The sequence below is a fragment of the Musca autumnalis genome, unplaced genomic scaffold (genome assembly GCF_047663935.1).
Source record: "Musca autumnalis isolate F117 unplaced genomic scaffold, ASM4766393v1 scaffold_4, whole genome shotgun sequence".
Lineage (NCBI taxonomy): Eukaryota > Metazoa > Arthropoda > Insecta > Diptera > Muscidae > Musca > Musca autumnalis.
The window spans coordinates 39,389,517-39,416,032 of record NW_027411977.1 but is presented as its reverse complement, the minus strand read 5'-3'; the positions used below and the strand labels follow the sequence as shown (position 1 = coordinate 39,416,032).

Below are 26,516 nucleotides of genomic sequence, written 5' to 3'. Positions count from 1 at the left end.
AATACCGAAAATCGGGAGACATCGTCCTATGGGGGTTATATCAAAACGTGGACCTATATAAACATTTTATAGTAGAAATGTTTTTTAGCCTCTGGAAACACAAAATATAAAGATACAACCGATTCTGTTGTCAAATGGGACTAATACATTCAAAATATATTAAAATAACGCGTACTTTATATGGGGCGTTTTATGGGGGCTATACCAAAACGTGGACCTATATAAACCTACTTTGGTAGGAATGTTTTTTTGGCGTCTTGGGACACAAAATACCAATTTACAACCAATTCGCTGGTAAAATGGGTCAAATATCTTAAAAATTCTTTAAAACGACACGCGTCATTTTGTATGGGGCTATACGAAAGCGTGGATACATAGCCCACTTTCAATACCAAAAGTCCTACGTACATATAATCGATTTTCCCAAAATTTCATCCACCTAAGTCAATCCGTTCGGACGCTAGAGTGATTTCCACAGACGGACATGGCTATATCGATGTAGAATTGCAAGCTGATCAAGGATATATATAGTTTGTGGGGTCTACAATGATTATTTCGAGTAGTTACAAACGGAATGACAAACTTAATATACCCCCATCCTATGGTGGAAGGTATAAAAATACTAAAAATACATATAAAATATAAAAATATACCAAAACGTTGACCTAAATGCACTATTTTTGTAAAGGCTCCAAGAAAAATGTTGTGCTGTTATAATAAAAACCCCAGAACTATCAACTGACTTTAAAAATTCTAAATCCATCCGATCCAGGCCTTTAACTGAATTTGTGCGAAACATTTTGCAATTTTGTGGAAGAGGCACCCGATGGTGTGGTCCTATATGGCCTTTATCGAACTTGAACTAAATTTGAACCAGCCAGGTAGACAAATGAAAGAAATTGGGGTTACCTGATAATTGCATCATGGCAACCACCCCAATGAACTTTGGAAACTTTATTTTTGTACACACTTCCGTTAGGTATAATATATTTCTATACAAATTTCCACGATATCTGATAACTAGGATATATTCAGATGTCTCCATTAGAATCACCATCATTCTCAGAACCATCATATAACCGCAGATATATAATAAACTAATGAACTCTCGAAAAAGAGGTTCATTAACTTAAGCGCAGTTCATTGCAGAACAATTTTGCACGACAGCGAAAATGACAGTCCATTGTTTCTTAACCTACGATTAGTGTTTAAGAATATCTGCGGTTAAAGTCTCAAGCGTGCATTTATAATTATTATTTATCACGTATTAATGATGTTTTTTACGCATAATTAGAATGTATGTATATTTGCTGTGTGTGGGTGTCCGTAGCTAATAAATGCATGTTAATTGATTTGGTCAAAGTATAGAATACAATTAACATTAATTACAAACGACATTAACATCTATTCAACGCTTTAGGGTAGCATATGACCTACGTTTATAGGTCATTATAATGATAGGAGCACTATCATAATATACATATTTCACGGACATTTTCATACATTTACGTCAAATAAAGAACGATAGACATAATGTACGTTTTGTAGAAATTTTACGAAGTGCACAGTTTCGGCTAAAACGTCAATTTGTAGGTCAGTTTTTTAGTTGCCCCTAGCAGGGGTTTTTTGGAGCGTTTGGGCCATTATCTCAGGAAGCATTTAAAACGATCCGAGAGCTGGTTTTATATGCGAAAAATGTTGAAATATTGTGTGGGAGGTGCCTTTCTCCTTTCTTGTAGACTGGCAGATGGTGATAAGTAGCTGATGCAAACCCCTTTTCAGTGTGTCGTGTACGATTTTGAACAGCTCGGTTGTTAATCTATCTGCTTCTGCTGGTTTATTATTCTTCAGCCGGTTTATTGCTGTCTTTACGTCATCTTCGCCGGGCGCTAAACATTCCCTACCATCTTCCGGGATTGGATCAACGGTATCTTCATAGTCTTCACTAGTATTGGATACCAACAGTTTGAAAAAATACTCCTTCCATATTTTGAGCACTCTATATGTATCGCACGGTGCACCGTAACTAAATTTAAATGAAAATTACTTACACCTGGGAAGTTTTTGTGGATTCTGAAACTACAAAGTTCATAGATGAGAAAAATCGAAGAACAAAAAATAGGGTTTACCAGCAAAGTCGGACTATAGGAAAGGTTTGGAATTAAATAACTAACATTAAAATAAATAAATAATTCGAATATACAATTTTCGAATGATTTGTGTATAAATGCTAGTTTCCAAGCTTAGCCTTCGTCCACCCACTTAAATAACATTTTAATATGCCTGATGATCGGTCTAACCACCCGTGAAACGTCGCATAAAGGTTGAATGTGTGGGACTTCGGTGGATTCCTAATTTTTCAATGTACCTGTATAAGTTAGATACTTTGTCCCTCAACTTCCCCTGCTCGATCAATCACGGATGCTGATTGGCGCACTCTACAACTCCCTCTGCGGAGACTGTAGTGTGCGGATGGCCGCTGGGCATCGGTTGTTGACCGTTTGCTCACTTTGTTACACTCTTACTCTCACCGGAATAGTTGTAATTGTATTAGTATATGACATGGGATCCTCTGCGATCACTTAGAACCTCTGCGTTCACTTGTCATTAGTCAATTGTCGAGAAATAACGCCTACGCGTTATTACTAAAAGGCCTCTGTTGCCACTACCACCGATTACAAAAGGTAATCTATTTTGTTGTTTGAAAAGAATCACAAATAAATCATATGTACCTATTATTATATTTAAATTCATACTGGTTGTGTTTTTATTTCTTTGGTTCTTTTCTCCCTCCACTGCTCAACATTCGGTAACCTGAGCTATCGTTGAACTATCGAAGAAACCTATGGATTTCCCATCCCTCACCTAAACAGTACCTCTTAGGCCATAACAGGTCAACTCTAAAGAGAATTAATTCAAATATCACTCTAAAAATGACCTTCGACTTAATAAGGGAAAACAAAAAAATCGCCAGAGGGATTATCAAATAAATCGCAGTCAAAATTCACATTTTTAGGATTTTTTAATTTTTTACGAACTTGCTTGGGGATTTTGAGGATTCTTTAGCGGTAATGTTCATAGATGAGAAAAATTGCAGATTTTTAGTTATGGCAACTTTTTCACATACAATCTGAAAGACAACTATACATAAATCTATCACCTTATTATAAGTACGTTTATATATAACCGAATTTAATAAAGCCACTGGGTTTTAAATGTCAATCCCATTGTGTATACATCATATAAATCCTCATAAACCGAAAAAAATAAATATAATATAAACAGGCTATTAATTAACCTCTTAAAACTATATTTGTATTAGTTTCGTTTAAAGGATCACAACAGTCGTGCATCGCAAAAAACATATATTTTATGATTTTTCCCAAGAACAGTACCAGTAATTTTAACAGATATTTTTTAATGTGCAAATCGCTAATTTTTTTGTTGAAAAATATTTTCATAGTTTTGTAACAAATGTCCATCTACGAGACACTTTTTTTAAAAAAAAAAGCGTCTTGCTGTGATCTCGAAAATGACTGGACGGATCATCACATATCTATTGGCTTATTAAGTACCTAATAATCTAGTCTTTAGACGACGGAATTTAAAAATATAAATTTTTAAAAAATGGTGGACAGTCAAACTCAATCTTTCAACATTTAAAAAAATCGCTTTTTTAAAGAAAAGATTTTTATGCACATACTTAATAAATAGTAAAATTGTTCCGCAAACATCCCAGAAGCGGCAAGTGAGGGTTGGGGTGGTGTTTTTCGAAATAAGCCCACAAAAATATATGATTATCGGTACAGTTCTTCTCGACTTATAGTGAACACCGCTTTGAAAAAACAGTGTTTGTCGCAAAACTGTTTTGTTTTATGAATTGGTAATTGTTTTCTTTACTTAACATTTTATTTTTTAACTTATATAGTAAAAATTTGAGCTGAAATACAAGCTATTGTATTTTCCGATTTTTTGACGATTTGAAATACTTTTTTGCCGATTTACCGATTTTGGCTCCCGAAAATTACGATTTTCGACCAAACTTATCTGACAACACTGTCTGGCTCCTGTACATCTAGGCATTTTCATTCTCCCGCTTTTCCATCTATATCTGTTTTCTGTGAAAAATACATTTCTCATCTCTCCATTTCCTCCGATACCTCTCGTTCCCCCATTATGCCGCATTTTTTCTTCGGTAGCAGCACGACACGACAATGGGTTCCTTAGGGGAGGATATGGTATCCAAGTATGGATTTTGAGGCTGTTTGCATGGAGTGAGCAATACTTTGGCACCGTGCTGATATGTAATCGGGACGAAGAGTGCTTTGATTACGCAATTGGGCCAGTTGATTGGAATATTCTGTGGCTATCAGTTGTGATTACAGCTTACCGATGTCCAGATTCAGTGTTGTGTCTGTTCTTACCTTATTTCCTACCTTAATCAGGTATGTACCTTCGCTGCAACAAGGTGGTGATCCGAGTCGACGTTAACTCCACGGAATGATCGTATATCCAATACGCTCGCTCCATATATAACATCGTGATCAATTTGATTTCTTGTTTTTATACCCTACACAATTATGTGGGGAGGGTATTATAAGTTACAGGTTGGGATTTTGATCGGATTGTCACGAAATTTTTGGGGTTGATGGGGGCCCCACCGATTTAGATGCCTATTGATTTTGGTGATAGTCGGATAATATTCAGGTGTCGGAATGGGGAAAAACTCATGTGGAGACAAATTCAAAGTTGTATTCTTTGTCAATATATCGGCTTCTAGTAGGGGTATTCCAACGGCAAAGCCTGTCAATGGAAGACATTTGTGTAAAGTGGGCTGGCGAAGGCGGTCAAACAAGGGAGATACCACAATAGTTGGTAATGCATCCAATTCTTCCATTTTTTTGCACTCTAGAGGTCGATAGGATGGTCAGAAATTTTGGTTGCATATGGGGGTCACAGAGACAAAGAGGCATATTATGTTTGCTGGTAGTCGGGTTATATTCCCTAAAAGAAATGTTTACCAGTGAAAAGCTTATACACAGGGGTAGTGGTGTAGGGTACCACATGGTCGGCCCCGTCCCGATTATAGCCTTTGCTCACTTGTTTTTTTTTTTTTTTTTTGGTTTGGAGACAGCACGGTGAATGCATGTCGAAATGCTCAAATCTGAAACTGCTAAATACCATGTTTTTGCCGGTAGGAAGTCTATCAGCCTCATTACATTGTCAGATTTTTCACTGTGGAGACTGAATTTCCCGGCTGTTGGGCCAGTCGGGAAATTGAAAGAAACCCCTTCGATTGTACATGGGTATGTATTGCGAAATCATTCTAGACAAGACACTATGTTCAGATGATAAAAAAGGCTTCAAAAATACTTCCTATGTGCAAATTTACAATATATACATAGAAGTTTTCAAACTCAGCCTTTGTCTTCTAGCCATTCACATCCAATATGCCTGATGAGCTGAAGTAAACCACCAGCGACCACCACAGCTATAATTCAGTGCGTCAACTTTAGGTATCGCATTTCCTGTATGGCAGTAATGTCGGTCTTGCACTTTTGAAGTACATCTGTCAATGCGTAAACTGCACTTTCTCCATAATGAGTGCGACCATTCCAAGTGCAGATTCGCAGATCATGGTCCTTAAAACGGTTGCGACGGTCGTCAACTTTAGAGGGGTTTGTTTTTCGTTTCCTTTGTTTTTTTCGAGGGGAGGGTTACTAACCCGACCCCCAAACTCAAGTTTTCATCGTACTTATGGGTGAAGGTGTAGTACATGTTAGCTCACTACCTTCAAAGGTTGTTAAAGGCTGCTCCCCAGGTGACATCACGGGGAGCTCAGTGTCCACTTGAGATGAAAGAGGGACCAAGATAAATTCTGGGCTTTGCCATGTTAAAGCCGATCAGGTCCGTCTCTTGGTATCTTTCATTTCCTACGCCACTCATTACCAACAAATATCGGTAAAATGAAAATGCTTATAATTTCGGTAATTAATAACACTGTACAACAAAATTGAACTTTTCTTAAAATTACAAGGAACCGCGCACAGATTATGAAAGAAGACCGAAAAAAAGGAAACACGTGTATTGGCGTTTTGAAAGTTTACGTCGCGAAGTAACCTAAACATGCGTGGCAAGTTCCGCACATTTCTACAGGATTTGAAATATTCGGCATCAGATTCCTTGGAATCCTTGCCTTTTAGTTATAAAGTGTCTTTGGCAATATTGCTGACAACAATGCGGGGTATCCTTTTATGCACAAAATTATCCCTCATGCGAGTCACTAAACGGGTCCTTTTGGGTCCCTTTTTTCAAAAACGTTTAAAAACTCCTTTCGCGTCAAACCAAAATATTCCACAAAATTATTTGTCGTAAAATTGTACTATAGGTCCCCGAATACACAAAAACTCTAAATCGTACCTAAACGTCAGGAATTTGCCCAATGTAACATCACGTTATAGGGTTAATGTTGTACTTTATCTGAGTTTATTAAGTTTTGTCCCACAAAACTTCATTCTAGATAGAAGACGTCAAAGACAAAATTAACCCTTGAAATCGAAGTAACTAGCCATATCCTAGCTAAAATTGTTATAGTCATTCATGATACACACATGTATGTCAGATCCTAGGGTTAATTCAGTCAATTTTATCAGAGCAGGAGTAGCTGCCATCATTAGAGTATTTAGGACCATGCCAAAACCATGGATGTTAGGAGTCGTATGTCGGATATATTCACTGGACGATATCCGTAGACTATCCCTGCATTTTCACATACAATATCAGGAACCTATGACTTATCCAGATGACGTTATTTTAGTTTATAGTACTAAAATACGTTAAGTCCGATCTGGGTTTTCCGTATATATATTCACCATAGATATTCCAAAAACAGTTTGGATAGATCACACATAATCTTCTGAAAGAATTTATTATGAAAAAACATCAACAAAATATATTTTGTGACCGCAGATAACGAAAATGTGAATAAAAACGGTAGAATATGGTCGTAAATCATATATAAAAAGCGAGAGCTTCTGGAGATGTTAAATACTACAGCTGCAAATTTATTTTGTTAAGATACTCATAATGAAATTTGATTTGGAACATTTCTTCTTTTGACACAATCCCCAAAAAGTTAAGTATTTTAGGAGATTTTGACTCAGTATTTAATAAATTTTAATTAAGAGTCTAAAAGTTTAACAAATAATTTCTACATATAATATCTAATTTTATAATGTAATTTTCTTAACAAAGTATTTTATTTGATATCTAGGTTGTTTGTTGTTATATTTTTCATACAAAAGTAATGGTCCATTTCACCCGCTTAAGAATATCAGATCATCTTTCAAAATTGTAGGCATCTTTTTCGACCTATACTCTTACCCGGTGCAAAATTTCGTGACTATTGATGTATAATTGCGACTTGTAGCGAGTTTATTATTACACTACAAACAAATAACGGAATATATTAGGATGTAACTCTGTTATCTGATCATGCACACCAACATAATTGGCACCAATTTTAGGAGAAGGTCAAGCGTTCCACTTTCAAGTATATCTCACTTGTCCGGAATGTCACGTCCAGGAATTAAGGTATAAGCTGTATATTAAAAATTTTCACAATTTTCACACAAAAGTTTTGGTCCATTTAACCCTCTAAATATTATCCGATCGCCATCTCAAATTGCAAGCTTCTCCTTTGTGTTATACTCTTACCTTATTTAAAATTACGCGTTGATCCGACTATTATTGAGACCTACAGAGCCACTAGAAAATTGGATAAATATTATGTTTTTGGTCCATTTCACCCGCTAAATATTTCACGATCATCACCAATAAGAATAGGGATCTATTCTGATCTGAACCCGACCTCCATACAAAATTTCGTGACGATCGGTCCATAATTGCGGCCTGGAGCGAGTTTACAATTTATAATGGACAGACGGATGGACGGACGGACGGACACACATCTTAAAATCGCTTTATCTCGTCGAGATATGAAGATTGGTATAACACATTGGGGGTCTCCGACGAATATTTCGCGGTGTTACATGAATTTTTACCAAAACAAACTTATAATACCCTTTTCCACATTGTGGTATAGGGTATAAATATTTGGGGGTTTTGTTGGCAAACTTGATGTATATATTTTATTGGTATATATTGTAAATACATATTTCATTTATTCTGCGCCTTTATTGAAATTTCATGGAGAATATTTTTGTCTTTGTCTTTGAATTCTTCTATCTAGAATGACGTTTTGTGGGACAAAACTTAATAAACTCAGATAAAGTACAACATTAACGCTAAGATGTGATTTTACTTATGGCAGATTCCTGGCGTTTAGGTACGATTTAGAGTTTTTGTGTATTCCGGGACCTATAGTAAAATTTTATGACAAATAATTTTGTAGAATACGATCACATTTTAAAGGAGTTTTTAAAAGTTTTTGAAAAAAGTGACCAAAAAGATCCTTTAGTGACACGCATTGTGCCACCTTTGAAAACTTGATGTTTCCTGGCCTGGGAATCGAGTGTGTTTACCACTGCACTCCCTTCGATAGTTATCTTGCGCACCACCAAAGGTTTCCATTCGCGGCAAACAGTCGGACCATTCTTTTCTTGGAACATGATAAAACTCTCATCCCCAATTTAAAAGTTATTCCTTTCGACTTTTACTACTACGACTAATTAACAACAGTTCCTCAATGAATTTAAGTATAAATGAAAGCTTTCCGCAGTTCCGATTAATAAATAAACATTTTTCATTTGTTATTGTTACTGTTGTTCCGTTGCCGTTACTCTACAATTCCTTAAATACGATATTGTGGGAATACGTCAGAAAAAGTTTCAAATACTTTTGAGTTGTTTTTTTTATTTCTTTTAGTTTGTCTATTGCATATCAGTTGTTCATGCAATGTGAAATTCCACAAGAGAGTATTTCAAACGTGAGGAAAGCGCGTGAAAAAGTCACACATAGCACGTTTCAATCGTGAACAAGTGCCGAGGAAAGACTTTTTAAGTTATTTAACATAGCGTATTGAGGTGCAACATGTTGTTGCGAACACATTTTACACTTTCGAAAAGTAGCAAGTGTCGGACACTTTTTGCATAAGCTCACATACATTTAGCACATGGTTACGTTGTTCCCTTGAAACATGCTTTCGTTGTTTTTTTTTTTTTTTAAATAACGAAGTTTAGGCTGTAAGATTGTTTGGCAGGACTGTTTTATATAATCTCTTTTTTTCTCTTGGAAGTCAAGGTATTGAAATATGTTGATTTAAGTATTTAAACGCTCCAAGTATAGGTATAAGAAGGCTATAACACGGTATCAGCTAATTACGGTGAAGTCGAACAAAAACTACCAAATGTTTTTAAAATAAATTCTTCATGGGGTTAATGCAAAATGTAATTTTTTTATTCCATATTCAACCAAAAAGAGTTTCCAAAATAAACAGATCCTAAATAAAATTTTTCACTGTTAGCAGAATGCATGGGCATGTGTCACATTTTAATATAAGCCATGATGATGAATGCCTCCGTGGTAGCCACCGTGGAGATAACTGCCACCATGATGGATCAAAGGAGTGGCAATGTGATGAGTTGAAATTATTGGATGGGCCACATGGACTGCTGGAGCGGCATGATAAGATGAGACCACTGGATGGGAACTAAGGTATCCAGGTTTGGCAAAAGCCATGGCCAAGAAAGACAAAAAGAGGAACTGCAAAGGAAATACAAAAGACAAATTAAAATCCTTAAAATCATAACAACAAAAGCAGCCATTTACTTACAATCTTAAACATCTTTGTACAGAGCTTGAACGTTTTGATAGTTGCTTGTTTTACAGTTACTTGAAAACTAACATAATTCCACTAAACAGCAAAGGGCTTTATATACACCCATTTACTCCATAGCAAATCTTAATAAAATCCGAAATATAATATTTACCAAACAAATTTAGTTCGTCTTGAGCAATTGTCATCCGACACCCCGACACACTCAATCACCATGTACCAACCAACATTGCCACAATTAATACCACCTCCACAACGAACTACCACTCAAAACCACCTGTCCAAACAGCAAATGAAACCTCAAACCAAACATGCCTGCCACAAAATTGCCAAAGCATACAACCGCCAAAGAAGAAAACCGTTCTTGTGGGTTTAACACAAGGGTATCGGATAACTATATGAAGATGAATACTGATGAGGTTTTTTGTTTGTGTTGTCTCGCCAATATGAAATACATGATAAATTTGCTCTCGAATAATAATAATAATAAAAATAATAATGTTGTTAGGCTAAATCTCATTTGTTTAATTATTTCACAAATACAAATTGGCCATGTGAGGAAGGAGAATATCATAATGGGCTTTGGACTAAATTACCATTTTTGGGGAAAAAGTGTGCCAAAACTTCCCATGCCAAGTGGTGGATGGTATGCTAAGTTTGTCGATAAGTTGGTATCTTCGTGATAATAAATTGTATGTTAATCTTGTTGTGGGTGACGTAGATTTGATGGATACTAAACAACGGTCCTGACCGGCTTTAATATGTCAAAGCCAAGGATTTTTCAAATTCCACTTTCACTTCAGGTGGACACTGACCTCCCATGGTGTCAACTTGGGAGCTGCATTTAACACCCGTTAAAGTTAGTGATCTAACATGTGCCGGGCGTTCGCCCATAACAACGTTAAAACTTGGGTTGAGCCGTAGGCCTAGTAAACCATCCCACAAAAAAAAAAAAAAAATTATGAAACAAGTAAGAGAGGGCTATAGTCGGACTGAACCGACAATGTGATACCCGACAAAACTTCCATTGGGCATTTGTTTTATGTGATTGGTACACGTTATGTTATTAATATACTTAATTCATATTTTTATACCCTCAGCATATGGGCAAAATGTGCCTCATCGAAATAATTGTTTTAGAACCCATAGATGTTTGGACGAAATGTGTTTCAGACAATTTGAGGTTGATTTAGCAATGTCCGTCCGTCTGTCTGGCTGGCTGGAGCGCACGATAACTCTCGGACGGATCAACCGATTCGGTTCAAAATGTGGCTTTCCTAATATTTTGTCAACATTTACTTTAAGTTCAAAGATGGGTTACATCGGACCACTCCTTCCGGTACCTCCCCCACAAAAGTTCGGAAATGTTCCGAAAATTTGTGCGCACGATAATTCTTAAAGGAAATAACCGATTTGGTCCATACGTTGCACATCGTGAAATTTCTACCAGACTTAGATGAGGTTCCAATATGGACTCAATCGGTTCACTCCTTCGGGTACCTCCCACACAAAATTTCGCAAAAGTGCAGTTTGTTGTAGCAACTTGTATTCACTGCCCCCCATTCGACGCTATAAGTTTCATCACGTGCAAGTCCATACTTCTGGAGAAAATAGCTCGAAAGGTACAAAAAACCCCTATGGCACCATGTTGTTGTAACAGTGTTTTTTATTATGTTTGTATGTTCGTTCCTCTGTTCAATCTGGTTCTGGGTCTATCTCCAGTTCCAGAAAAATGGCTGCTTCGATGGGATGTAGCCACAGATCCACTGGAGTTAGATGGGTAGGTTTGGCGGGGTAGTTGAAAAGGTGTTCTGTGTCGTGCGGGCCCATGCCGCATACTGGGCAGATGTCTTGCACGGCGCTATCGATTTCCGCCCAATCAGAATTTAGGCGACTGCAATAATTCGAGCGTAGTTGAGCCAAAACTACTCTGGTTTGTCGTGGCAGCTGACGCTCCTCAGCTGCGATAGAGGAGGGATGTACTCCGAGTACTTTATTCACACTATAATTGCTTAAGGCCTTGGCAACTGCGTCCGTGTGAATGCTATTCAAACCTGCTTGATATGCTTGTTGACCTAGGGGATCTCTCCTGTATCGTTGGACCTCTCCCTCTAGAGCATGGATATCCTTCCTGATCTGCCTGAATGTGTCGGGCCTACCCCCAAGATGGTGATTGGGATGGCTCACACGGTAACATCCAAGCAGGTACTGCAACGAATGCATATCATTGTGTTGCTTTACTGAAAGAATCTTTGCCTCCTCATGTAGATGGTCCACTGAAGATTTGAGGAGGCACCCTGTTGCTGTTCTCAAGGAAGCATTCTGGCAAGTTTGAATCTTTTTCCAATTCGTATCTCATAATCTCGGGGACCGGACTGGAGCCGCATAGCTTACCACAGACCGACCTATCGCGTTATATGTGGTCAACAAGGTTTCTTTATCTGCACCCCAAGTGCTGCCGGCTAGGGACTTGAGGACCTTGTTCCTACTTTTCAGCTTGACTCCTAAAATTTTAGGGCAGTTTGTGGTCGGAATTCTGCTACCGTCGATCATGACATTCAACTCACGTCCAAACTGAGCTGTCCATGTGGTGAACAGAGTGGCTGTAGATTTTGAGGCGGAAATCTGCATATTCCTCGAATGGAAATTAGTGGTAAGATCGGTTAAATAGTTGTTCAGTCCCTCCCATATGTCATCAGGATAGGTACCCGACGCACAGTGTCACGACCGTGGCCAAAAATGGTAAAAACTAAATACTTCGTTGAACAAATTTGTTGATGGGGAGTGATAGAAAACATATTAATTAAGAAGAATCTGAATTTTGGTACTGATACGTGAAGTAGTTTTTGCTATATGAGGATTTAAATCCGATAATTTTAGTTAATAAGTATTTTTGTGTGTTTTTTCTAAAATTAATAAATTATATTATGCGTTAATATTTAAAATTTAAAAGTAACGGTCGCTGCAAAAATCGTTCCTAAGTTCTCTTGGGATGTAATAAACTTGGCTACACCTTTGTTTGCATGTAAATATTAATCATATGGTGTTTACATTTACCCAAACATGTATTACTAAGTTTGTTAATTTTCTGAAGCAAATTTTAAATTGAGTGGAGTGGGAAAAAAATTGTATAAAAGTGTATATCGATTTTTTTGCTGTATGAGTAGTAAAAAGTGAGTACTTCAAATATATAAAGGTCCCAGCTGCAGAGGTCTGCAGACGAATGTGTCACTTCTCTTTTTCAGCGACCACCTCACTGAGAGGATACCCCCTTTTTAACAAATCGTTTTGCGGTGTTGGCTATAGCCCGAAAACGAATGAACCGATCATCATATATTTTTGTGGGCTTATTAAGTACCTAATAGTCTTGCTTAAAAACGAGAGAATTTTTAAAAATATCAACTTTTAAAAAAAATTGTGAACAGCGAAAATCAAAATTCGATTTTTTACAAAAAATTTACCGTTTTTTGACCACTAATCGGTCAAAAAAATTTTAAAGGAAATTTCTCATATATAAAGACAAGAGTTTGATATATTCAATATGCTCACAAACAATATGAAGACTAAACACCAAATTTCAGTCATATCGGGTGGATATTGAGGCCAAAACACTCAAAATACCGAAAATGAGGAGGCACGGTTCTATGGGGGCTATAGGAAGACGAGGACCTATACCGACATATTTCTGGTGGAAGGTTATAAGTCCCCCAACGGAGACTTAATACCAATTTTCAGCCATTTCGGTGTGATAATCAGGCTAAAACCTCCAAAATACCGAAAATCGGGAGGTACCGTCCTATGGGGGCTATATGAAGGCGTGGACCTATGCAGACAAATTTCATGGTGAAGGTATAATGCCCCCTACGAAGACTAAATACCAAATTTCAGCAATTTCGGTGTAAAAATGAGGCTAAAATCTTCAAAATAACGATAATCGGGAGGTACCGTTATATGGGAGCTATATCAAAACGTGGACCTAAGCCCACAATTCTCTGTTGGAATGTTTGATACCTCTGCCGAAGTCTAACCACAAAATTTGAATACTTTCAGTTGGTCATTGTGTCTTAAACATTCAAAATACCGAAAATCGGGAGGTACGGTTCTATGGGGGCTATATCAAAACGTGGACCGACCAACCCAAATTTTTGTCCTGAAGATTGTAAGTCAATAATAGGTACGTGTACCAAAATTGATGCACCTACGACAACTCCTTCTATTTTTGGCCACAGTTAATATGAACTCGCGACATAGTGCGACGCCATCACCATATGTAGTGGCTGGAGAGCTCGAACCGAATACTGCGTTCGTCCACACTTTGGATACTATAATATTTCTTCGAATATTAGATGAAATTCGAAGGTGGTGCTTATAGGTCAACTCCTTCCGGTACCTTTCCCACAAAAGTTCCAAAATATTCAAAAATTTGAAGGTGGTGCTTATAGGTCCACTCCTTCCGGTAACTCCCCCACAAATGTTCGAAAATATTCGCTAAAATGGTACGCGTGATTTCTCATAGACGTAGCAACCGATTTGGTCCAAACTTTGGATCTCTAAATATTGTCGAAACTTAGTTTATGTTCAAATTTGGCCCTATCTGTCCAATCCTTGCGGTACCACCCACACAAATGTTCAACATTTTTGTGTGTCTAAGGGTCTGTTCGAGGATCCATTTTTACCGAAGGTTTTTCTAGTAACCCTCTTTACAGCTATATTATGTTTTTCGTAGGCTAGTGTGATAAATAAAGCCCTACCTATCGTTATCCTCGCAAATTTTTGATCTTTAATCCTATCCATACTTTTGTCGGTTCATACGCCCAAAATTTTGAAAACCCCCCTAAATGCATACGTTTTTTTTGGGAAAAAAGTATTTCATCCACACAGGCTGAGGGTATATCTCTGTCGGCAAAGTCGACTGATGCTTTTTTACTTGTTATTGATATAATTTGCATGGTGCCCGGACATAACTCCCACGGACATAACTCCCAAAATGATTTTGGGCGTTATGTCCGCTGCGCTTTGCAGATATAACTCCCAAAATTTGTTGGGAGTTATGTCCGTGAAGCAAATAACTCCCAACGATTTTTTCTTAATTTATAAATTATTTCTTTGCTTAATTTTGAAATTTATAGTTATACATTCTATTAAATTTTAGAGTAGAAGGTAGAATGTAATCGGAATTATACATTTGAGAAGGCCTATATATATGTCCAACAATAGTCAATTTCACCCTTTAAATGCTATCAGATAATTTTTATACCATCCACCATAGTATGGAGAGTATATTAAGTTTGTTTTTCCGTTTGTAACGCATTGAAATAATCATTTGCGACCCTATAAAGTAGATATATTCTTGATCAGGGTAAAATTCTAAGTCGATCTATGCATGTCCGTCTGTGGTAATCACTCTAGCATCCACAAAAATGGATATAGGACGCTGAAATTTTGGGAAGATGCTTCTTTTGTTTGTAGGCAGGTCAACTTCGATGATGGGCTATATCGGTCCACGTTATCGTATGGCCCCCATGTAACGTTTTTAGTCGAATTGGCTATAATTTGACATTTAGAGTTCCTAGTGATCAACAAACTTACATTACAAAAATAATGGGCATATGTCCATTTTGATGATTTCAGCTAAAATTTTTAACCGAACGGGCTGTAATCTGACATTTAAGGTTCTCAGTAGTCACTAAACTTCTCCACCAAAAATCATCAACATAGGTCCATGTTTTTGAATAACCCCCATATAACGGTACCCCCCGATGTTCGGTATTTTGAGAATTTTTAGTACAATTATTAACCGAACTTGCTGTAATTTAACATTTAAGGTTCTCAGTAGTCACTAAACTTCTCCACCAAAAATCGTCTATATAGGTCCATGTTTTTGTATAGCCTCCATATTTCGGTACCTCCCGATTTTCGGTATTTTGAGGAGTTTAGCTACAATTTTTATCCGAACTGCCATTGAAATGACAGAAAATTGTTATTTAGTCTTCGTTAGGGGTATTTAACTTTCTCCTCTACATTTGTCGGTATAGGTCCAGACCTTAATATAGTCCACTTAGAACGGTACCTCTCGATTTTCGGTATTTTGAAGGTTGTGGCCACAAAATCCAACCGAAATGGCTGAAATTTGGTATTAAGTCTACGTTGGAGGTAAAAACCTTTCTAAGTCCTCGTTTGTTTATAGCCCACCCCCCCCTTCCAACAGTACCCCCGATTTTCGTAATTCTGAAGATTGACGTCAATAATCCGCCGAAATTAATGAACTTTTTTGTTTATTCTTCCATGGGGATACTTTAGTTATTCCACAACAGAATTATCAGTGTATGTCTTTCTATATCCCATAGAGAAACTTACCTCTTTATTTTCGTTATTTTGAAGATTTTAGTCACATTATCTTAAGCCTAAAAGCTTTCCGCCAGAAATTTGTCGGTATAGATCGACGTTTTGGTATAGCGCCCATAGAACGGTACCTCTTGCATTTCGGTATTGAAGGTTAGCCACATTGTTTTACCGAAATTGCGGAAATTTGGTATTTAGTGTTCTTCATAAACGAAAGGAAACTAATTTTCATTTTTTACTTCAATACAACTCGGGGTGGGGGTGATGTTGGAGATGGAAGATACCAAGGAAAGGTCCTGACCGGCTTTAACATGGCAAAGCCCAGGATTTATTTTGGTCCCTCTTTCATCTCAAGTGGACACTGACCTCCCCGTGGTGTCACCTGGGGAGCTGCCTTTAACACCCGTTAAAGGTAGTGAGCTAACATGTGCCACGCATTCACCCATAAGAACGTTAAAAACTTGGGTTTGGGCGTCGGGTTAGTAACCCTCCCCTAGAAAAAGCAGACTATTAGGAAAAAACGAAAGAAAAGAAAAACAAACCTCTCTAAAGTTGACGAACCCCGCAAACATTTTAGGACCATGATCTGCGAATTTGCACCTGGAATGTTCGCACACTTTATATAGAAGGTGCAGTTTACGCTTTGGCAGATGTACTTGAAAAGTACAAGGCCGACATTACTGCCATACAGGAAATAAGATGGATTGGGAAAGGCGTCACAAAAACACCTAAGGTTGACGCACTGTATTATAGCTGCCATGACACAAAGCATGAGTTTGGTTGCGGATTTGTAGTTGGTCGGAGGTTAAAACACCTGGTCTCCAGCTTCACCCCAGTGAATAAAGCTAAATTCTTCAACATCAGCTTTATTTGCACTCATGCTCCCACTGAAGACAAGGACGAACAGACCAAAGATATATTTTACGAGCGCTTAGAAGAAACTTATGACCGTTGCCCTGCCTATGACATTAAATTTATTCTAGGCGATTTTAATGCCAAAATTGGAAAGGAGAATATCTTTGGCCCAACAGTCGGGAAATTCAATCTCCACAGTGAAACATCTGACAATGGTATGAGGCTGATAGACTTTGCAGCTGCAAAAAACATGGTAGTTAGCAGTACCAGATTTAAACATCTCGATATTCATAAGGGCACCTGGCTGTCTCCAGATCAAAGAACAAGTAATCAAATTGATCATGTTGTGATAGATGGAAGACATTCATCGAGCGTGTTGGATGTACGATTGTTCCGAGGAAAAAACATACATAGATTCGGATCACTACCTTGTTGCAGCAAAGGTACGTACCCGTCTAAACGTTGCAAATAAAGCAAGAACATATACAACGTGGAAGTTGGACATCGGTAAGCTGCAAACACAACAGATAGCCACAGCATATTCCACTCAAAAAGCATATTCCACGGAAAAAGAGAGAAATGGAAATACGGGAGTGTGAACAAATCGAGATGTACAGGAGCCAGAATGAAGTCCGAAAGTTCTACCAATGGTGAAACATCAAGCTGATGTCTTTGGTACAGGCACATCCTCCTGTAGAGACCGGTAAATCCTGGAGAAGACCCAAGAGATGCAGATCGACACTTACCACATTTTTGTTGATTACAAAGCAGCCTTCGACAGCCCCCTACGTTCAAAGGTATTCCAAGCCATGTCTGAATTTGGTATCCTGCAAAGCTCATCCGGCTTTGTAGAATGACATTAACAGATACTTGGTCATCAGTTAAAATAGGAAAGAACCTCTCCGAAGAGTTTGGTACCAAAAGAGGTTACAGACAAGGTGATGGCCTCTCGTGTGATTTTTTCAACATTCTGCTGGAAAAGGTTATACGAGATGCGAAGGTGAAATGAAGTGGCACATTATATACAAACATCCATATGTTACTTGCTTATGTCGATGACATTGACATCATAGGTCGATCGGTAAAGGAAGTAACTGATACCTTTGAAAAAGCCGAAAAGGAATCTGCTAAAGTAGGTCTGGCGAGAAGACAATGTTAATGGTGTCGTCGGGCAATGCGTCCATAGAGATCTGGCCAACTGTTGACGTTGGTTCCTATAATTTTGAGGTAGTAAGGGACTTCGTCTACCTTGGCACCGCCGTAAACACAACCAACAACATCAGTTGTGAAATACGAAAAAGAATAGTGTTGGCCAACAGATGCTACTTCGGGCTGAGTTAGCAGTTTAGGAATAAAGCCACATCTCGTCAAACAAAAACAACGCTTTATAAAACACTGATACTACCCGTGCTGATGTATGGTTCCGAAGCCTGGGTACTTGCGCAAGCAGACAATGCAGTGCTTGGTGTGTTTGAGAGAAAAATTCTTCGAAAGACGGTGAATATCGACGTCGTATGAACCACGAGCTGTATCTGCTATACAACGACATCAGTATAGATAAACGTATCGAGATGCAACGATTGCGTTGGCTAGGCCATAACATAAGAATGAGCGATGATGAACCCGCTAAAAAGGCGTATAAATTCGAGCCGCATGGCGGTGTATTGTGTCAAATTTTCATGCTCATATATCTAATGTCATGTTCATACCAGCATTTGAATCACGTCGTTCGTTCTCATAATTACGTACACGAATTAACCCGTTCATACGACATGGTACACAATTCATAGCAACATGATTCATATTTTCATGGTTTTTGTTTACTGATTTTAAAGGAAGTTTCAACCAAAATACGGGTAAAATTATTTTATATGAACTGAAAAATATGTATCCTTCTTTCAGATATCTATTTAATATTAAATTCTATTAATTTCATTCATGTTTTCCATTTTTTCTCACAATTTTGGTGTTTTCAGTATATTTTCAAATTTTTCTATTTCAATAATTAACGAGAGAGACCCCTAAATTTGTACGCGAATTTGAAACGATGGACAAGAAATGCACCTGCAATGGAAGAGAAAACAAAATTTGCTATGATTTGAATGTATACTAGTAGTTAAACTGTTTACTTTTCATTCATATTTTGCAGTTTTTCTAAAAAGTTTTGGATTTTTAATACATTTTTAATTTTTTATTTTTCCTGTCATAATAAATTTATTTCGATAAATTCTCTCATTTGTTAGAGATGGGACATATTTTATCGTCGTTCTGAGAGTAATTTAAATTGAACAATGTACAAAAATCGTTGTTCGTTCTCAAAATTTTGTATGGGAAATGAAGCAATTGTATCGTAATTTGGGGTCGAACAACGAATAGAGAGCGAGTTACCGCTAGTCTGAACATGGCATTAAACTCATCGAGTTACAGCTCATTTACTGCGGGTTTGATTAAATTTATGCTTGACCTTGGAAAACTCAGAAACACTCATATTTTGATGCAAAATATGAAAAAAACTCAACATTTTAACTTTGACCTAGAAGTTGTGGTGTTGGGTTGTTTTCGATGACTTAAAAAATCAATTTATTTATTATCACGGAAAGGCTACATCGATTAACTTAAATCTTTGTATTGTGATAAGGCACCATCCTATAGTACTGTGAAAAAAATGGTTTAATGAATTCAATCATGGCCGATGCTCACTCAAAAACGAAGGTCGTTATGTAACATACCGCGAGGTAGAGGCATCCTTGGGAATTTCTTCCACCAGTATACATTCGTTATTGCATGAAAACCTGTCCGTAAAAAAGGTTTGTTCTGGTTGGATCCAGCACAAATTGACAGTCGCTCAAAAAAGGCTCTTGTCGATTGGTGCAAATAAATACATTCGCGGTGCTTTATAAGACGTTTATGAGATCCTCACTCAATGTGTAATGTGTAATTAAAAAGTCCTTTACTTTTACTTGGGGCTGGATTCTTGCTCTATGAAAATCTTAAATGAAAATACATATGTATGTACATATGTACATATTTTCTTTATAATTTTTTTTTTCATTTGACAGTTTTTCCCTTCATAAAATTTTTCATTTCACAATTTCATAGAAACAGAATTGAGGCCCTGGTCAACGATTTTCGTCGCCGTTTTTACATGTTTTCCATTACTAAATCAAGGGGATAATATGTGCGATCTTCCTAAGGTACTGCTTTTTTGGGTATTAGTTATTAATATTTCGTTACCGTTTGTTTTAAAATCAATGTCAGAGATATGTGACTTAAACTGCTTTTGCTTTTTTTTTTCAAAATTTCCGCAACTTTGAAAACTTAAATAACGACAACCCTAATATATAGTGATGCCCTAGAGAAATAATTCTGATAATAACTGCCACTTTTGACAGACTACATCTCCACCCACCTGTAAATGAGAAACGTCAGTAGCAGTGTTTGTTAATTAAGTATAAAATGCATCAGAAACAATGTATGAAAATGGGTTGTATACCAATTTTAAGAATGACACATATAAATAGCCCTGGCAGTCACTTTAAATGCAGTTAATTTATTAAAAATGCTTAAACTGGTGAGTTAAGTCAGTGCTACTATTGAAAAGTACATTATTACAAAACATTTACATTCAATTTGCAGATACTGCTGTCATTTTTCACATCTTTAGCCTTGGGCGGTTTGATAATGATGCCAAGTTTGCCAAATTTTCCATCATCCACCACAGTTCATGTTGTCAAATTTAATGCTAAACTTTTTGAGGAATTCCTAATGGAATTGATGGAAGGAAATTACCCAAGTTCTTACTTACCAATAAATTTAACTCTTTCCGATATACCGGCCTTCACACAAGTTTGGATATTGCCGCTACTCGATGATTCACCGCCAAGATTTCCATCAATTTTTGTTCGAATTTGCCAACAATTTTTTGAAACACAAAGACCGCTGTTGCTGTTGTATGAAACATTTTTGGCCACCAAAAAGCCAAGGAATATTACTTTTCCACAATTCTGGAAACCTTTTGGTAATTTAATGTTTAATTTTGGTATTAATACTAATTTTCAAACATCCGGTCAGTTCGGGTTGGGTAGAACTATAGTTTATAATATATATTTATAATTTTCAAAATAAAAACTATATATTTAAAATACTAACAAAAATTATTTTATTTATTAGAAATAAATATGAGACAAAACTAAAACATGGCTCTATTATAGAATTGTTATACCCTCAGCATTTATGATGCGCACAATTTTTCCAAACATTTTTGAACTTTCGTGGAGGTGATACCTGAAGGTGTGGACCGATATGGCTTATCTTCAAACTTAAAACAAGCTTGGACAAAATATTACGAAGGCCAGAAGGACAAATATTACAGAAAAAATGCTTGTGGAAGAATAAATCGCAACAACAACAAAGAACGGAACACAAGCGTTTGGCCGCATACACACCACCAAAGCAAAAAACAAACATTTTTCACCCTCCCGTCTTCGCTTCTGCGTCTTCTATTGCACCATACACACAGCTCTTTACTATAAAACAAGCGAGAGCCCTGTTGTTATGCTCTTTGGGAAAAATCTCTCTTACTTACTTACTTAGCTGGACCGTTACAGAACATTTGTTCTATAGGCCGAACTAAGAAAAGATCTCCAATTCTCTCTATTTGTTGCTTCGCTTTCTGGAATACCGCGCCTTTTCATCTCATCATCCACTTGTTTGCGCCACCTATTCCTTGGCCTGCCAGTTCTGCGTGCACCGGTCCGTGTTTATACACCTTTTTAGCGGGTCATCATCGCTCATTCTTATGATATGGCCTAGCCAACGCAATCGCTGCATCTCGATACGTTTAACAATATTGATGTCGTTGTACAGCAGGTACAGCTCGTGGTTCATGCGACGTCGATATTCACCGTCAACGCAGATTGGTCCGTAGATCTTTCGAAGAATTTTTCTCTCAAACACACCAAGCACTGCCATGTCTGCTTGCGCAAGTACCCAGGCTTCGGAGCCATACATCAGCACGGGAAGTATCAGTGTTTTGTAGAGCGTTATTTTTGTTTGACGAGATGTGGCTTTGTTTTTAAACTGCTTACTTAAACCAAAGTAGCATCTGTTGGCCAATACAATTCTTCTTTTTAATTCACAACTGATGTCGTTTGTTGTGTTTACGGAGGTGCCGAGGTAGACGAAGTCTTTTACTACCTCAATATTATAGGAACCAACTTCCACAGTCGGTCCGAGCTCAATGGACGCATTGCTCGTCGACACCATCAACTTAGTCTTTTCACCGTTTACCGCTAGACCCACTTTAGCAGATTCTCCTTCGACCTTCATAAAGGTATCAGTTACTTCTTTTACTGATCGGCCTATGATGTCTATATCATCAGCATAAGCATGTAACATGTGACTATTGGTGTAGATTGTGCCACTTCTTTTGACATTTGCCTCTCGTAAAACCTTTTCCAGCAGGATGTTAAAGAGATCACACGAAAGGCTGTATCCTTGTCTGAAACCTCTTTTGGTACCAAACACTTCGAAGAGGTTCTTTCCTATTTTAACTGAGGACCTCGTGTCAGTTAAAGTCATTTTGCAAAGCCGGATGAGCTTTGCGGGGATACCAAATTCAGACATGGCTTGGAATACATTTGAACGCAGCGGGCTGTCGAAGGCTGCGTTATAATCGAGAAAAAGGTGGTAGGTGTCGATCTGCATCTCTTGGGTCTTCTCCATGATTTGCCGCAGGGTAAATATCTGGTCAATGGTGGACTTGCCAGGTCTAAAGCCGCATTGGTATGGTCCAGGATACTCAGGTTCCAATCGTCGGGTACTCGTTCTTCCTACCAGATGGTGCTAACTAGCCGATGAATACACCTTATCAGCGTGTCGCCTCCGGTTTTGAACAGCTCGGCTGGTAAGCCATCGGCTCCTGCTGCCTTATTATTCTTCAGCCGATTTATTGCTGTCTTTACCTCATCTTGGCTGGGCGGTATACATTCAATACCATCTTCTGGGTTTGGGACTGTGGTATCTTCGTCGTCTTCGCTGCTATTGGATACCAACAGTTTTGAAAATGTTCTTTCCATATCCTGAATACACTATCTGTATCAGTTACCAAATTACCTTGCTGGTCTCTACAGGAGGATGTGCCTGTACCAAAGCCATCAGTTTGATGCTTGGCTCTTTGGTAGAATTTTCGGACTTCATTCTTGCTCCTGTACATCTCGAGTTTTTCACACTCCCGCTTTTCCATCTCTCTCTTTTTCCTGCAGAAAAGACGTTTCTCCTCTCTCCTTTTCTCACTGTATCTCTCTCGTTCGCTACGCGTTGCTACGGATTGTAAAGTAGCCCTATATGCCGCATTTTTCTCTTCGGTGGCAGCACGACACTCCTGATCATACCATGGATTCCTTGGTGGAGGCCTCTGGTATCCAAGTATGGATTTTGCGGCTGTTTGCATGGAGTGGGCAATGCTTTGCCATTGCGCTGATATGTTATCGGGATGAGGAGTGCTTTGATTAAGCAATTGGGCTAGTTGAGTGGAATATGCTGTGGCTATCTGTTGTGATTGCAGCTTACCGATGTCTAACTTTCGTGTTGTGTCTGTTCGTACTTTGTTTGCTATGTTTAAGCGGGTGCGTACCTTTGCTGCAACAAGGTAGTGGTCCGAATCAATGTTTGCGCCTCGAAAAGATCGTACATCCAACACGCTCGATGAATGTCTGCCATCTATCACAACATGTTCAATTTGATTTCTTGTTTTCTGATCTGGAGACAGCCAGGTGCCCTTATGAATATCGAGATGATTAATTCTGGTACTGCTAACTAACATGTTTTTTGCAGCTGCAAAGTCTATCAGCCTCATACCATTGTCAGATGTTTCACTGTGGAGGCTGAATTTCCCGACTGTTGGGACAAAGATATGGCATTAAAATCGCCTAGAATGATTTTAATGTCATGGGCAGGGCAACGGTCATATGTTTCTTATAAGCGCTCGTAAAATATATCTTTGGTCTGTTCGTCCTTTTCTTCAGTGGGAGCATGAGCACAAATAAAGCTGATGTTGAAGAATTTAGCTTTTATTCGAATTGTAGCAAGTCTTTCATTCACTGGAGTGAAGCTGGATACCAGATGTTTTAGTCTCTGACTAACTACAAATCCGCAACCAAACTCATGCTTTACGTCATGGCAGCTATAATACAGTGCGTCACCTTTAGGTGTTGTTGTGACGCCTTTCCCAATCCATCGTATTTCCTGTATGGCAGTAATATCGCACTATAGAGAGTGCGAACATTCCAGGTTCAGATTCGCAGATCATGGTCCTTAAAACGTTCTTTTTTTTCTTTTCTTTCGTTTTTTCATAGTATGCTGTTTTTTCTAGGGGAGGATTACTAGCCCGACGCCCAAACCCAAGTTTTTAACGTTCTTATGGGAGAACGCGCGGCACATGTTAGCTCACTACCTTTAACGGGTGTTAAAGGCAGTTCCCCAGGTGACACCACGGGGAGGTCAGTGTCCACTTGAGATGAAAGAGGGACCAAGATAAATCCTGGGCTTTGCCATGTTAAAACCGGTCAGGACCGTTGCTTGGTATCATCTATCCCCTACGTCACCCAAAAAAAAAAAATCTTCCCTCTACCCATAAAAAATATGTTGATACCCAGACAAATAAAATTGAGATATGTTACAAAAGGTTGCAGACATATATTTTGTTTGCAACCAGTCCCAAACATATATTTGTTTGGATCCAAGCATATTTCTAAGATAAATTTTTCTGCGTGCAGCAGTAAACGCTGTTCAAGACTGGAGGCTACACACTGATAAGGTGTATGCATCATCTTGTTAGCAGCATCTGATCAACGCGTATCCGATGATTGAAACGTAACCATTCTCTGTTCATTCCAAATTGGAACTCCTAACCCATAATTTTTTTCCATTTAATCCAAAAACTTTATATATAAAAATTTATGGCGATCGGTTAACGTTAACCCGTGTGGTATTGTGGGCCAATCTATGAACAACTTTAACATTCATTGATGTCGCTTAAAAACGATTGCAACAAACATTTATAACGATCGGTTAACGATAACCCGTGCCCCCTGACCGATATTTATTTCCATAGTACTTTATATGGGGATGGGGACTTTCTCAGATGTGTACTTCGGTACGGAAAACCTCTGACCGTCATTCACTTGGTAGTGACCAGAGGCGACTCATTTGTTGAATTTTCCAAGCAGCTCACTACTTCCGATTTTTAATCAAGTATTCCCAGGAAATATCGCACTGGCAGCCGTCAGTCGATAGATAAAGTGAGAAGGCGACCCGGCCTAGAGGGTTTGTTGGCAGCCCCAACACTAGGATCGGATGCTGTGGCCCAATCAGCCGCACATCTTAAAAAAACCTGATTAGAGAAACGTTAACAAATTCAAATTCAAACAACAGCCCTATGATGACGACCCCTTGCTTTCAAGAAACGGATTATGATTGGTACATGGAACGTGAGAACTCTCTCTGAACCATCTAGCTATCTGTTCTTGGCTTAAGTTAAGTAAGATGGCCTAAAAGTGGGCCCCCTTCGAGACATCCTCTGGCTTCAAACTCCTATTCTCTGGAAATGATAGTAACCGTATCAATGGAGTTGGAATACTTTTAACGCCTAAAACTAGCAATTGTTTCATCGACTAGAAACTCATTTCAGACCGTATTATAGTAGCTAGGCTCAACTCACGATTTCGGAAGATTGCTATAATACAATGTTATGCCCCTACGGAACCAGATGATGAATCTGTGAAAGATGATTTCTATTCCCAGCTTGACGCTACCATAAGCTCACTCCCAGGCGGCGACATTAAAATTCTCATGGGTGATTTTAATGCCAAAGTTGGTAATACTAATGCCGGCATAGAAGCAGTAATGGGAACAAATGGTTTATGCAGTCAAAAAAACGATAATGGAGACAGGCTCATAGACATTTGTGCACGGCATAATTTCTACATTGGTGGTACCAAGTTCATCCACAAAAATATCCACAAATATACATGGCAATCTGCAGACGGAAGGACAAGAAACCAGATTGACCATATTATAATAAGTAAGCTGTTTGTGGGTTCTTTAATGGATGTGAGGACAAGGCGCGGTGCGGACATCGATAGCGACCATCAGCTCTTGGTAGGGTCGCAAATACAACATTAACCGTTTGCAAAATCAGAGTACTGTCGAAGCATACAACACCGCACTGAGTACAGAACTAAACAACGGAGGACGAAGTGATGGCTCATGGCAGACGATAGTCGATGCATGTAACAGAAGTGCACAGACCGTACTTGGCCGCGCTGTTAATAGAAGAAAGCCGTGGATAACAGATACAACATGGGCCGAAATTCAAAAACGGACAAATCAAAAAACTCGTATTGAAGCAGCGCAGACTAACGAGGAAAGGACCGTAGCAAAGTTTGAATATAGAATAACAGCAAACAATGTTAAAAAACTTGCGCGCTTAGACCGTGAAGTATACTTTAACAAAATCGCAGAT

The 26,516-nt window shown here is 38.2% G+C and overlaps 2 protein-coding genes across 2 annotated transcripts in view; one reads left to right on the top strand and one right to left on the bottom strand.

The window, feature by feature from the left end:
- Window positions 1-26,516, top strand: part of LOC141403684 (uncharacterized) — a 291,242-nt gene that overhangs the window by 208,523 nt on the left and 56,203 nt on the right. The gene's annotated exons all lie outside the window — the stretch shown is intronic.
- On the bottom strand, window positions 9,396-9,847 carry LOC141404143 (uncharacterized). Its single transcript, XM_073987468.1, has 2 exons — window positions 9,794-9,847; window positions 9,396-9,723 (listed from the first exon to the last, which is right to left on the bottom strand). The coding sequence occupies exons 1-2, from the start codon at window positions 9,803-9,805 to the stop codon at window positions 9,511-9,513; spliced, it is 225 nt and encodes a 74-aa protein (XP_073843569.1). The 5' UTR covers window positions 9,806-9,847; the 3' UTR covers window positions 9,396-9,510.